Raw genomic sequence first — 13,855 nt, forward strand, 5'->3', positions numbered from 1 at the left:
CATGGTAGCATCAAGTCTAATATATTAAAAATAAAATATTGAAATGAATGGGGACCCACCTGAAATTGGCTTGCGACCCACCTAGTGGGTCCTGACCCACAGTTTGAAAAACACTGCTATAAATGCATACTCCTCCAACTGATTCCCCCCCCTGTAATGGAAGATCAGAAGATCATCAGGTGGATGATGTGGTGTTGACAGCGATTCCCTGTTTTGACAGCTCTGGGAAGGGCAGGGCTGGCTCCACAGCTGTAATCAATCAAGGCCAATGGAGACCTGGATGGACACCTGAGCTTCATTGGACCTTGATGGAACTTTGAATGGACATGGACTGAAGGGATGGCTCACCTGAGCCTAATTTGGAGCTAATGAGGTAGCTCACAGCTGAGCTGCATTTGGATCATGAGACATCCAAGGATAAAAGGCAGCTTTGGGAGGAGACAGAGCTACCCTGACCCAGGACCAAGAGCGGGACCCTGACCCAGAGCGAGGAGCAGGACGCTCACCAGAGGGAGGACCCTGACCCAGAGCCAGAAGCGGGACGCTGACCCAGAGGAAGCCGGACGCTGACCCAGAGGGAAACCTGGACGGACCCACACTGGGAGAAGGGGACTGCCAGAACTCTGCTGGAGGACACAGAAGAGAGGACTGCCAGGACCCTGCTGGAGGAGACACTCTGCTGGAGAGGAGGAACTCTACTGCAGATGTTTGGACTGGGAATACTGGACTGGGAATACTGGACTGTGCTTTGGAGACTGGATTGGACTTGGAATGGAGGCTTCAGACCTCTACCCACTAAGTTAAGTGGAGTTTTGGGGAGGGAAAGCCTCTGGACAAGAGGACTTGCAGGGAGTGTATGTGTTTGTAGCAATAAATTCTTGTTAATTGCTGTAGATAAGGAGTTCTGTATTCATTTCTTTGCACACAGCAGCTGTTGTCCTTGGGGGGGGAAGGGTGTTAATTAGCCAAAAAGCGGGCATTAGAAGAGAGTTGGGATATTTGACAGGACAAATTGGCGTGGTCGGCAGGAGTCGAATATTTGGCAGAACACCCCCTCCAATAAATTTACTGTTCCTGAGTTTCTCCAATTATTTTCATTTCTGAACTGAAATTGGGTTGGTGGAAAAAGGGGTAGGCCCCTTGTCCACAATGGCACAAGCAGAGATGTGCTGGAGCCACAGAGCTGAGTCTCAAGTCAAGTCCTGAGTCTCCGCCCACTTGACTCGAGTCGCCCACACGTCATGACTTGTCCAAAGCCAACTTTTGAGTAATTTTGAATCAAGTCCAAGTCTTTTTGGAAAAAAGGAAAAAAAGCAAGCCTTGACTCAAGTTTGAGTCATTTTATCTTTAGAGAAAAACCCCAAGTTTTGATCACGTGTGACTCGAGTCCTTATGTGTCATGAAAAGCCTTTCTCTCTCTCTTTCTGAGTGTGTGTGTGTTCGTGCGTGTTGTCGATAGACATGTTACAAAACAATTCCCATTCAAATAATGTAGCAGTGTCCTCAATGATATTAAGCCATCCCAAGCAATTTTTACATCTGTGTATCAGTTAGTAAACCAAGTTTTGCACTCTTGAATGTTATCAAGCCATCATTTCTCTGGTCTTCCTCTTGGTATTTTTCCAGCACTTTTGCCATTATCTGGTTGCTTGACAAGACAAGAGTTGTTCATATGCAGTCATGGCAAAAGCAGCCCAAGCTGGATTTTAAAACCTGCACTTAAGAGGTTTTCTCATCTGCTTGGAAACAGACATCTTTATTTCTTCATTGTTGACGCCACCAACTTTCATTATTTTGCGTACACAGTGGGTGGCAAAAAAGTCTATTTTCTGTTGTTCATATTTCTTTAGAGTCCTGGTCTCACAGCCATATAGTACAGTGGGAACGATTGTGAGATTAAATCTTTAATTTTTGTGGTTCTTCAAAGATGCTTATTATTCCTCACTGATTTCTTTAATTTGCATATGTAGCTGTTGCTAGGCCAGTTCTTCTGATTACTTCTGGGCTGCAAGATGTATCCTTCCTAAGTAGATAAAACTATCTACTTCTGTAACTGGTTCTCCACCAATTGTATTTTGACTACTGATGTCAGGTAATTTTTTGTTTGATTTTTTAAATGCCATAGGGTGCAATCCAAAGCTGCGCTGGAGCAAACAAGCCAGGAGGCTTGCGCTGCATCCAACGCAGGTTCGTTGGATGCAGTTGGGGGGGAGAGGGGGTGTTATTGTAGGTAGGTTACAAAGGTATTGCTTTTTGGGGGAGAGGTGGTGTTAGTGCAGGTAGGCTACAAAGAAAATTCACTTGTGGAACAGGGCTGGTTTCCCCTTATTTAATTATTTGTTTTACTTTAATTATTTTAATTATTTATTTTAATTTGCTTTATGATGACACTTCTGGTGGGTCCTGAACAAATTGTCATTCTAAAAAGTGGGTTCCAGTGCTAAAAGTTTGAGAACTGCTCCAATAAGTTGTTCCTAAGTGGACACCCTGGGCGAGAGGTGACACCACTAGTGACCAAAATCATCAAAATCACAATTTGTAAAAATAATACCATCATGTTATGTATCAATCAATGTGTAATTTGATGCAGAATGCAATGAAAAAACTGCATTGAAACATCTTTATTCTATCAAAAGGTACAGCAAAAGAACCAGTGGGGGCGGGGCAATGGTAGATCACCACACCCACCACCTAGGGTGTTGCCCCGCCGACAGCATAGGGGTGACGCGCTGGCCTCCCACACCGGGTGATGCAAACCCCAGTGATGCCACTGCAGTAGCCCAGTCCTATCAAGGACTTGGGAGTTGCCGTGAAAAGAATTCTATTTCATCACAGGACAACAACCAGGTAGGGGACGTAATCCTCTTTGTCAAGAACACCTGGTGCTGCCTGTCCTTGTCGGCATTGTTGGCACACTCCTCCTCTCTTGCCCCACCCTGATGCTGCTCTGATTTGGCCAGAATGCAGCATCTGCCAGATCAGTAATGCTACAGCTACCCTCCTGGGTGCCCACCATTGTGTGCTGGCCTCAGCACACTCCTCTTTCAGTCCCTGCATTAAGTCAAAACTGTTTCAGTTTTGCAGTGACAAAATCACCTCATGGCTGCCAGAAAAGCGTTCCAAGTTCCGAACGCGACAACTGAGAAGACCCTGTTCCTATCCCCTGGTTGCCACTTCCCACCTCAGCAGGCAGACAGGAAAAGGCATCTCAAGAACACCTCTGTAAACAGGCAGATTCACATGGGAGAAAATGCACCTAACATGTGTATTAGAACTTGCCTCCCAGAAAAGATGAACATTTTACAACATGCATGATGTGCATCAGGGCAAAGCTGAGAAGCCAACATCCCTATTTCCTGCCCAGGGATAGGGCCTTTGTCAAAGGTCAAACACACATGAAGCTTTCTCAAAAACATTTCATCCAGCAGTTCAAAATGGGACTGCACTGTTCAGCAATCCTGTTGGAAGTGAACCAAAACGCAGTTCTGAATTTCATGGAAACAGAGAACCAAAGAACTGTAGCAATGAGGAGAACAGAAGGAAAAGGGTCTAAGCTGGGCTGATCAAAGTAGAACTCCACAGCTAAGAGAATGAGATGCTGGTGGTGGCAGAAGGCACCTGCATTTGAATGGCCTCCAAAACAAAGAAGCCACTTTTTCAAATCTGTAATAATGCTAACACAAAGCAGTGAATCGCTAAAACCTCCGTATTCTTCTCCAGAAAAAGTGCTGGACATCGCTCAGTGGTAGATCACATGCTTTGCATGCAGAACTATGGCATCCAGGACTGACTATGGAAACAAGCAGTATCACAACGGCATTAGCAATCCTTTGGATCAGACATCACTGTGCCCCTTGGGTGGCTCTAGTTAAACAGGCATGGATCCAGAGATCAACACAGGTTTTGACCAAACAACCGTGTCACTTAGAAGCACTTGAGGGCAGCCTAGAAGCCCATCCAAACTTGTTCTCTGCACTGTTGCAGAGCCCCTGAACCCCAGTTGTCTCACCTTCACTTGCTAATGATCTGTCAGTGACAAAAATCCGACATTGGCTCCCTTGTCCACAGATCTCCACCATCCCCTTCAGTACAAAGTACGAGGTCCATGTTTGGATTTGCATTTTGATGTTTCTGTGAAGGGACACCGCTTCTTCTGAAAGGCTTATCAGAGTTCTTCATAAAGAGAGTGATCCCTTGAATAGACAAGGGGTGAACATTCTGCACTTGAATGTGCCCAAAGTGTGCTCTTCTCAGGTGCAGAATGCACATTTTTAGTTACCACCTTTATATCGCACCTGTCTTCAACCATGGAACTCAGCATACATGGAATTCCCAGGTCCGATACTGAGCAGACCTAGGTCAGCCTGGCTTCAGCGAAGCTGCCTCTCTCATGTGTTCTCAGACCATATGGTGCCCATAGATGACCACTCACAGAACGTAAGTGGCAGGGAAACCACCTGTTCTTATGCTTCACCAGGACTCTCCCCTCTTTCTCTTACTCAACTGAGACATACCTTTGCCAAAGTATCAGCAGAAATCTTGAAAACAAACCGCAACACACTTCCAATGAGGGGAAGTCGGAGAGGGCCAGGAGGGTACAGTCTGGATTCCCAGAGTTGTTTCAGGAAGTGCAGAATCAGCCACGGAATTGGAATGATCAATAATACCAATTCTCTCCAGATTGCCATGGCTCCTCTCTCTCTCTCTCTCTCTCTGCCTTCCTATATCTGCACAGCTGGCCAGGCTGAATGCTCTTTCTGAAGCAGCTTCTCGTTTCATCAGAGATATTGCTACCACTCCCTGTTTTCTTTTACTGACTCCTTATATAGTTCACGGCTTATAATAAAGTATACAATAGATCTTATCTGACATCATAACCGGCTGATCTAGGAATGTGTTTGTTCTAGTATGTATTATACTTTTGTATGTCATCGTCATTGTTGGCAACCTTCAGTCTCAAAAGACTATGGTATCGCGCTCTGAATGGCGGTTCTGGAACAGCATCTAGTGTGGCTGAAAAGGCCAATTCGGGAGTGACAATCCCTTCCACACCGAGAGCAAGTGCAGTCTGTCCCTGGTCTGTCTCCCTAGCTATGGGCCTTCCTTCTTTGCCTCGTAGCCTCAGACTGTTGGCCAAGTGTCTCTTCAAACTGGGAAAGGCCATGCAGCACAGCTGGCCTCCAAGCGGGCCGCTCAGAGACCAGAGATTCCCACCTGTTGAGGTCCACTCCTAAGGCCTGCAGATCCCTCTTGCAGATGTCTTTGTATCGCAGCTGTGGTCTACCTGTAGGGCGCTTTCCTTGCACGAGTTCTCCATAGAGGAGATCCTTTGGGATCCGGCCATCATCTATTCTAACAACATGACCGAGCCAACGCAGGCGTCTCTGGTTCAGCAGTGCATACATGCTAGGGATTCCAGCTCGTTCCAGGACTGTGTTGTTTGGAACTTTGTCCTGCCAGGTGATGCCGAGGATATGTCGGAGGCAGCGCATGTGCAAAGCGTTCAGTTTCCTCTCCTGTTGTGAGCAAAGAGTCCATGACTCGCTGCAGTACAGAAGTGTACTCAGGACGCAAGCTCTGTAGACCTGGATCTTGGTATGTTCTGTCAGCTTCTTGTTGGACCAGACTCTCTTTGTGAGTCTGGAAAACATGGTAGCTGCTTTACCGATGTGCTTGTTTAGCTTGGTATCGAGAGAAAGAGTGTCGGAGATCGTCGAGCCAAGGTGCACAAAGTCATGGACAACCTCCGGTTCATGCGCAGAGATTGTAATGCAGGGAGGTGAGTCCACATCCTGAACCATGACCTGTGTTTTCTTCGTACGTAGGGCTAATAGTGTCATCGTATGTAGGGCTAATACTGATGTGATGACATTGCACTGATGATGTGATGACATTGTACTGTCATTGTACGTAGGGCTAATACTGGTATTTGATATTGTAAGAATTGAGAGGGTTTAAAATCCAAGGCATAAGACAATCCTGGACTAGCACAGACTTCTTTAAGTGCCATATATATTCTAACATATTACTTATGTGTTCACAAAAAGATCTGGAGCTGAGGGTAAGCAGTGAGGTGGCCCAGCTGGTAGAGGACACCAAACTCTTCAGAGTGGTAAAAACCAAAAGGACTCTCCATACTGATGAATGGGCCAGCAAATGGAAAATGTGGCTCACTGTCAATAAGAGACAGCTGCCCCAGTGTACAACAGCAGTGACAAAGCAATTTCCATGTTAGGAGTCAATGAGATTGATTGAAAAGAAGACTGTATTGCCCCTATACACAAGCCGGTACTATCATCAGGCCAACTAGGAAGCTTCCTAGGGCACAAACCTCAGGGGTGAACTTTCAGGGATGCAGTTTTGTACAGATTAGTTCTTTTAACCCAGGTTAAAAAAGCAACAGATAATTTATACTATTTTATTTTAAGATAAATGCAATACAGTGCTATGGAATATAATTAATTAGAAAGCCATGAAAAACTTCTAAACGCTGTTTTTCATGTTACTGGATACGTTATGTCATGTTGTCACTGAATGAGTAACAGGGTGTTGGTGCAATTTCGGGGTATTCTTGTTGTACAGTATCTTATAAATTTCTGATCCTGTTCTACTTTTGAACTTGGTAGGCCGTGATGCTGTGTTGCCTGGAAGCAAGAACTTTCTTCAATTTGATTCAACATATCTATAATTATTTATCTTCATCAACTCAGAGCACAATCCTAGCCAGATCTACTCAGAAGTAAGCTCTATTTTGTTCAATGGGGCTTACTCTCAGGAAAATGAAGTTAGGATTGCAGCCTCAGTGTTGGCAAATCCTAACTAACCATATGTTAGACTTGGGCATAACTGTTAAGCCATTGAGACCCAATCCTATCCAACTTTCCAGCACTGATGCAACTGTGCCAGTGGGGTGTGTGCTGCATCCTGGGGCAGTGGGGGCAGTCACAGAGGCATCCTCAAGGCAGCCCATCCATGTCCCCCAGCACCAGTGAGTCTGTGTGGCAGGTGGTTGGTCGGGTGGGAGGGAGGGAAGCAGGGGGTGGGTAGAACTGGGCAGGGAGGGGGAGGAATGAGGAGGAGAACAGGGGAGGGCTGGATCAAGACTGGGAGTGGAGCAGTATCTGTGGCAGTGGCACCACCGCTATGCTATCCCCTTCACGGCTTTGATCCCCAGGCCCAGGTCCTCTTGGACTTGCACCAGCTATACAGCTGATGCAGGTCTGAGTCGATCCAACTGGACTGTGAGATCTTACCCCGGGCAAGGGAGCAAATATTCCCTTACCTTGAGGAGGTCTTCGCAGCTCAAAACACCCCTGCAAGATGCAGTGAGCCCCCCACTGAGAGTTAGTAGGATGGGGCTACAAGATGGAGTTCCTTTCCAAATCAATTCTGCATATGTGGGTTCTTGTTCCACCCCCACAAAGCACTCAAGTAAATGAATGCACATAAGTGGTAGACGAAGGTATTAATTAATTTAATATTGATGCATGCAAGGCACAATTTCATTGTGCAAAAGTATATGAAACTGAGGTAAGCTGCCATTTACCAACCATTGTAAGAGTTACTTAGGATGAGCTCTGATGACACTTCCAGGGCAATTACTGCTCACACACAGCAGTGGCATCAGGACCAGACAGGCCGCGCCTGTAATGGAAGATCAGAAGATCATCATGTGGATGCTGTGGTGTTGACAGTGATTCCATGTTTTGACAGCTGGTTGACAGCTCTGGGAAGGGAAGGGCTGGCTCCACAGCTGTAATCAATCAAGGCCAATGGGACTCTGATGGACACCTGAGCTTCATTTGACCTTGATGGGACTTTGAATGGACATGGACTGAAGAGATGGCTCAGCTGAGCCTAATTTGGACTAAACCAGGGGCTACAGCTGAGCTGCATTTTGGATTATGAGACATCCAAGGATAAAAGGCAGCTTCAGAAAGACCAAAGGCTACCCTGACCCATAGGGAGAAGCTACCTGATCTAGAGGAGACCTGACCTGACCTAAGCTTGACCTTGGACTGGACTCTGACTTTTGCCTGCTGCACTTGTGAGTTTAACAAGGGAAGCTAATTAGCCTTAAGCAGGCAAAAGGCCCAGTGGATTAGGATTTGGCAGAACAGCGCCCTGGTCAAGTGTCCGTGTGCTGATCAGTCTGCAGTTACTGTTCCTTTTCAGGGTAAAGGAATTTCTCCACACCTTTGGAAGTGGCTGTGATTAAGCAGTTACTAAAGACATCCACACTGGATGCACTGACTGGGCACATTTCAAACTAGAGTCTAAATTCACCTTTTGCCTTTGAAATCGGGAAGACTTTGCAAAGGTAGCAGAAGGTCAACTGCAGGTAGCCTTTGATTATGCAGATTACTTTTAACCTCATCATTCCCATTCCTGGGCTGGTTTGGGAACTGAAGCTGCCTTGCTGGGTTGGGAGAAGGACAGAGGAGTCTGACTTGCTAATTCTCCTGGAATTCTGCAACCGTTGCTACCAGCTCTGCTGAATGGGGACCCTTCACTCAACTAGAGAACCCTGTTTCTGTGTAAGATGTCACTGGTTAGGGTGGCTGGGATGTGGATCTTCACCCCTCCCTTTGCCACCAGCACCTCCACAGCAGCAACTTGGCTGAGATGTGGATTGGAGATTCCCTGGTGCAGAGAGTCTAGTCCCGGTAAAACAATAGCCACATGGCATCCTCCTTGCCAGTGGAGAAGTCCACACACTGACCTTGCCTGTGGGAAGATCCAGGGCCTGACCTATTTCCTAATTTCATTGTGGCTGCATCAACATGAGAGCGCTGCATAGGGTTGGGTCCTAAGTCTTTCAGTATCATTTTGAGTACTATTGTAGGGTGCCTTGTGGGACTAGCGTTCTTTAAATCCATAAACATAAATACATAAGACTAGCAATCACAGCATTAGGGAAAATATAGTTTGATTCTTTCTCTGTAATCTTGCTGATTTTATATCCCAAGGCCCAGATCCTAACCAACTTTCCAGCACTTGCATAGCTGTGACAGGGGGGCCTGTGCTGCATCCTGCACTTGGGTTGCACTCACTGAGGCCTCCTCAAAGTAAGGGGACATCTGTTCCCTTACCTTGGAACTGCATTGCCCTTACATTGGTGCTGGAAAGTGGGTTGGATTGCACCCCAAATCTCCTAACCCAGAAGTATTACCTTCCTCTTGAAATTAGAGGCATGGTAGGGGGGCAGATGGTGGTGGCTTTGGGGTCAGAGCCCATCCCCAAAGAGTGCCACCCAGAAAATTGAAAGGAGGGATGGAGGGAGCAGTGGTTATGGAGGTGGGAATTACTGTTGGGCCACTTGGGTGGTGAAAGGGGGCCTTGGCCCACCAGCCCACATGCCTTTCTCAGTGTCCCATCTAGTGGCTAAGTGTGCATATGACATGCAAGGTGGAACAACCTGGCTAGTACTCAAGGGCTGCCCTTCCTTTTCCTCTGCAGGAGATGGTGTGTATTTGTGGGATCAGCTGGCATAGATGGGACTCTTCTTCTTTTGCAACAGCCTCCTGAGGGCGTTCACCTTTGAGCTGCCAGAAGGAGGGAAAGAATTCAACACACAGCCCATCATGGGACTGACAACATATAACAACATTCTTATGTACTCTGTGCCCTTCCCAGGTGTGGGGCCTCATGAACCATCTAGAGCCTGCCTCCTGACTGTCAATCCCCCCCACCAGTCCTTCCTCCATTATCTGACGTTCTAAATTGAGCTGCTAAGATTCACGCCATCCAGAACTTCTCCACTCTTTCAAACTTCAGGCAGATCTTTGGTGACAAAAGCAGAATTCTTCCTTGCTGTCTACTTATGCAAATAGGGGATCTGTACTTCAATCTATAAAACTAATTCTATACCTTTCAAAGTAAAAAAAAGAACCTTTGTGCTGAATACACACTTGGGAAACATCATACAGTTTCTCAACAAAAACCCTTGACTAACAAAAACCCTTGACTTCCGACGGGCGGACTTCCCTCAAATGAGGAGGCTGGTTAGAAGGAGGTTGAAAGGGAGGGTAAAAAGAGTCCAGTCTCTCCAGAGTGCATGGAGGCTGCTTAAAACAACAGTAATAGAGGCCCAGCAGAGGTGTATACCACAAAGAAAGAAGGGTTCCACTAAATCCAGGAGAGTGCCCGCATGGCTAACCAGCCAAGTTAGAGAGGCTGTGAAGGGCAAGGAAGCTTCCTTCCGTAAATGGAAGTCTTGCCCTAATGAAGAGAATAAAAAGGAACATAAACTGTGGCAAAAGAAATGTAAGAAGGTGATAGGGGAGGCCAAGCGAGACTATGAGGAACGCATGGCCAGCAACATTAAGGGGAATAATAAAAGCTTTTTCAAATATGTTAGAAGCAGGAAACCTGCCAGAGAAGCGGTTGGCCCTCTGGATGGTGAGGGAGGGAAAGGGGAGATAAAAGGAGACTTAGAGATGGCAGAGAAATTAAATGAGTTCTTTGCATCTGTCTTCACGGCAGAAGACCTCGGGCAGATACCGCTGCCCGAACGGCCCCTCCTGACCGAGGAGTTAAGTCAGATAGAGGTTAAAAGAGAAGATGTTTCAGACCTCATTGATAAATTAAAGATCAATAAGTCACCGGGCCCTGATGGCATACACCCAAGGGTTATTAAGGAATTGAAGAATGAAGTTGCAGATCTCTTGACTAAGGTATGCAACTTGTCCCTCAAAACAGCCACAGTACCAGAAGATTGGAGGATAGCAAATGTCACGCCTATTTTTAAAAAGGGAAAGAGGGGGGACCCGGGAAACTATAGGCCGGTCAGCCTAACATCCATACCGGGTAAGATGGTGGAATGCCTCATCAAAGATAGGATCTCAAAACACATAGACGAACAGGCCTTGCTGAGGGAGAGTCAGCATGGCTTCTGTAAGGGTAAGTCTTGCCTCACGAACCTTATAGAATTCTTTGAAAAGGTCAACAGGCATGTGGATGCGGGAGAACCCGTGGACATTATATATCTGGACTTTCAGAAGGCATTTGACACGGTCCCTCACCAAAGGCTACTGAAAAAACTCCACAGTCAGGGAATTAGAGGACAGGTCCTCTCGTGGATTGAGAACTGGTTGGAGGCCAGGAAGCAGAGAGTGGGTGTCAATGGGCAATTTTCACAATGGAGAGAGGTGAAAAGCGGTGTGCCCCAAGGATCTGTCCTGGGACCGGTGCTTTTCAACCTCTTCATAAATGACCTGGAGACAGGGTTGAGCAGTGAAGTGGCTAAGTTTGCAGACGACACCAAACTTTTCCGAGTGGTAAAGACCAGAAGTGATTGTGAGGAGCTCCAAAAGGATCTCTCCAGACTGGCAGAATGGGCAGCAAAATGGCAGATGCGCTTCAATGTCAGTAAGTGTAAAGTCATGCACATTGGGGCAAAAAATCAAAACTTTAGATATAGGCTGATTGGTTCTGAGCTGTCTGTGACAGATCAGGAGAGAGATCTTGGGGTGGTGGTGGACAGGTCGATGAAAGTGTCGACCCAATGTGCAGCGGCAGTGAAGAAGGCCAATTCTATGCTTGGGATCATTAGGAAGGGTATTGAGAACAAAACGGCTAATATTATAATGCCGTTGTACAAATCGATGGTAAGGCCACACCTGGAGTATTGTGTCCAGTTCTGGTCGCCGCATCTCAAAAAAGACATAGTGGAAATGGAAAAGGTGCAAAAGAGAGCGACTAAGCTGATTACGGGGCTGGGGCACCTTCCTTATGAGGAAAGGCTACGGCGTTTGGGCCTCTTCAGCCTAGAAAAGAGACGCTTGAGGGGGGACATGATTGAGACATACAAAATTATGCAGGGGATGGACAGAGTGGATAGGAAGATGTTCTTTACACTCTCACATAATACCAGAACCAGGGGACATCCACTAAAATTGAGTGTTGGGCGGGTTAGGACAGACAAAAGAAAATATTTCTTTACTCAGCGCGTGGTCAGTCTGTGGAACTCCTTGCCACAGGATGTGGTGCTGGCGTCTAGCCTAGACGCCTTTAAAAGGGGATTGGACGAGTTTCTGGAGGAAAAATCCATTATGGGGTACAAGCCATGATGTGTATGCGCAACCTCCTGATTTTAGGAATGGGTTAAGTCAGAATGCCAGATGTAGGGGAGAGCACCAGGATGAGGTCTCTTGTTATCTGGTGTGCTCCCTGGGGCATTTGGTGGGCCGCTGTGAGATACAGGAAGCTGGACTAGATGGGCCTATGGCCTGATCCAGTGGGGCTGTTCTTATGTTCTTATGTTCTTATGTTCTTAATTTAAAGCAGATTGTGAATTCTCTCTTAAACGGCTGCAGAAAAGCTAAAAGTTACAGGTTTGGAGGATCAGTGGTGGAATTTCTTGGGGATCAACCTGGAATGATGATCAACAAACTGAGGGAGTTGCTTGGCTCACAGCAGGTGGAAACTTCTAAACCTGGCCTGCCCCCCCACCCCTGAGGAAATGCAGATAAAAAGGGCTGCTTGCTGTATTCAAGGAGCTGTGCAGCAAAATCAGGGACGCAAGCCAGACTTCTCCCTTTCCCTTCATCTTGGCACCCAGAGGGAAAGGGACAATGATCCTGTGAGGAAACAGCCCCGGCGTTGGCAGAGCTGCCCGTCTGGCACAAGCGGGTGGGAGGACTGACCTCCTGGTGTGGAGCCTTCTGGCAAAGCAGCGGACACAGCGAACGTGAGAGGCCGCTCGCAGCCTCCTCTCCTTCGCCCCTTTCCGAGAAGCAGGCTCTGCGTGGGGAGGAGGATGAAAGGGGGGGGAGGCGGGTGTGGTTCGGCTTGCCTAGGCCCACCCCGGACCAGACCAGCACTTGTCAGACTCCAGGCAGGCAGCGGAGAGGGACGTTCGCCTGCCGCTGCCTCCTCGCAAGCCTCCTGTCCTGACTCCACGCACTGCGGGCGGCGCCTCCCGGAGAACCTCCTGTTCCGGAGGAGGAAGGACATGGGCCGCCCCTCTGCTCAAAGCCGGCCCCTCCCGCCTTCTGAGGGGGCGCGGCAGGCACGCGAGGGGAGCCTCCGGCGAGCTCGGAGACTCCTGCCCTTCTGCACGGAGGGCTGCAGGAATGTCCTGGCACTGCGCGAGCCTCGCGCGCACGGGCGGCGCCACTGGCCCTTCAGAAGGAGGCGCAGGCGCAGTGGAGGTTCCTGTCGCGCGCGCGGCTCTCTCGCGAAGCCGGCAGGCGGTGCACCCCCGCACACGCGCCCTCCTCCTGCCTCAGGAGCCTCCACGCTCAGAGCTGCGCGCTCCGGAGTCGCCTCTCCCGGCGCTGCTGCTCCGCGTGGCCTCCTCAGCGCGCCCAGCAGCCCCTTCCGCCCTCTTCCCGTCCCCGCCGCTCCCCCCTCACTGAGGCAGAAAGGGAGCGACTGTTCTGCCTGGAGGCAGGAGCCCGCAGCCCGCCTTCAGCCTGGCAGGCTTGGGACGCTGCGCTCTGGCCGGAAGCAGGCGCTGCCCCCCACGGGAGCATTCGTGCCCATGGACCTCTGGCCAGGCCTCCGTGGCCCAGCCGCGCACCATCCCCACCAGCACAGCCGCAGCTCCCAACAGGCTCGAGGTTGGGGGCTGGAGGAGGAGGGAGGATGCAGGGGGGTCTCCCTGCATGGCTCTGGGTGACACGCAGCCCAATCCGAGGCATGCCTACTCTGAAGTAAGTTCCATTATAGGCAATGGGGCTTACTCCCAGGTCAGTGTGAATAGGCTTGCAGCCAAAGGCAGGACTGCAGGGCATGCGGCTAGCCCTGCTCACACTGCATGGCACAGGGGCGGGTTTGTGTGTCTCTCCCCAAGCCTTCCAGTGGGAGCCTCTCCCTCCAGACACTGGAGGTCACTTAGGTAGGGGCTTGA

At 48.7% G+C, this 13,855-nt stretch overlaps 1 protein-coding gene across 1 annotated transcript in view; it reads right to left on the reverse strand.

The window, feature by feature from the left end:
- The window catches only part of LOC136645335 (cytochrome P450 2J2-like), a 44,619-nt gene that overhangs the window by 25,833 nt on the left and 4,931 nt on the right, over window positions 1–13,855 (reverse strand). Inside the window, exons 2-3 of the mRNA XM_066621566.1 lie at window positions 12,993–13,357; window positions 12,648–12,823 (exon numbers count right to left, since the gene is read on the reverse strand). Coding sequence (XP_066477663.1) covers window positions 12,648–12,823; window positions 12,993–13,357 — 541 coding nt within the window. The remainder of the gene's footprint in view (window positions 1–12,647; window positions 12,824–12,992; window positions 13,358–13,855) is intronic.

Source organism: Tiliqua scincoides, chromosome 3, assembly GCF_035046505.1.
Source record: "Tiliqua scincoides isolate rTilSci1 chromosome 3, rTilSci1.hap2, whole genome shotgun sequence".
Classification (NCBI taxonomy): domain Eukaryota; kingdom Metazoa; phylum Chordata; class Lepidosauria; order Squamata; family Scincidae; genus Tiliqua; species Tiliqua scincoides.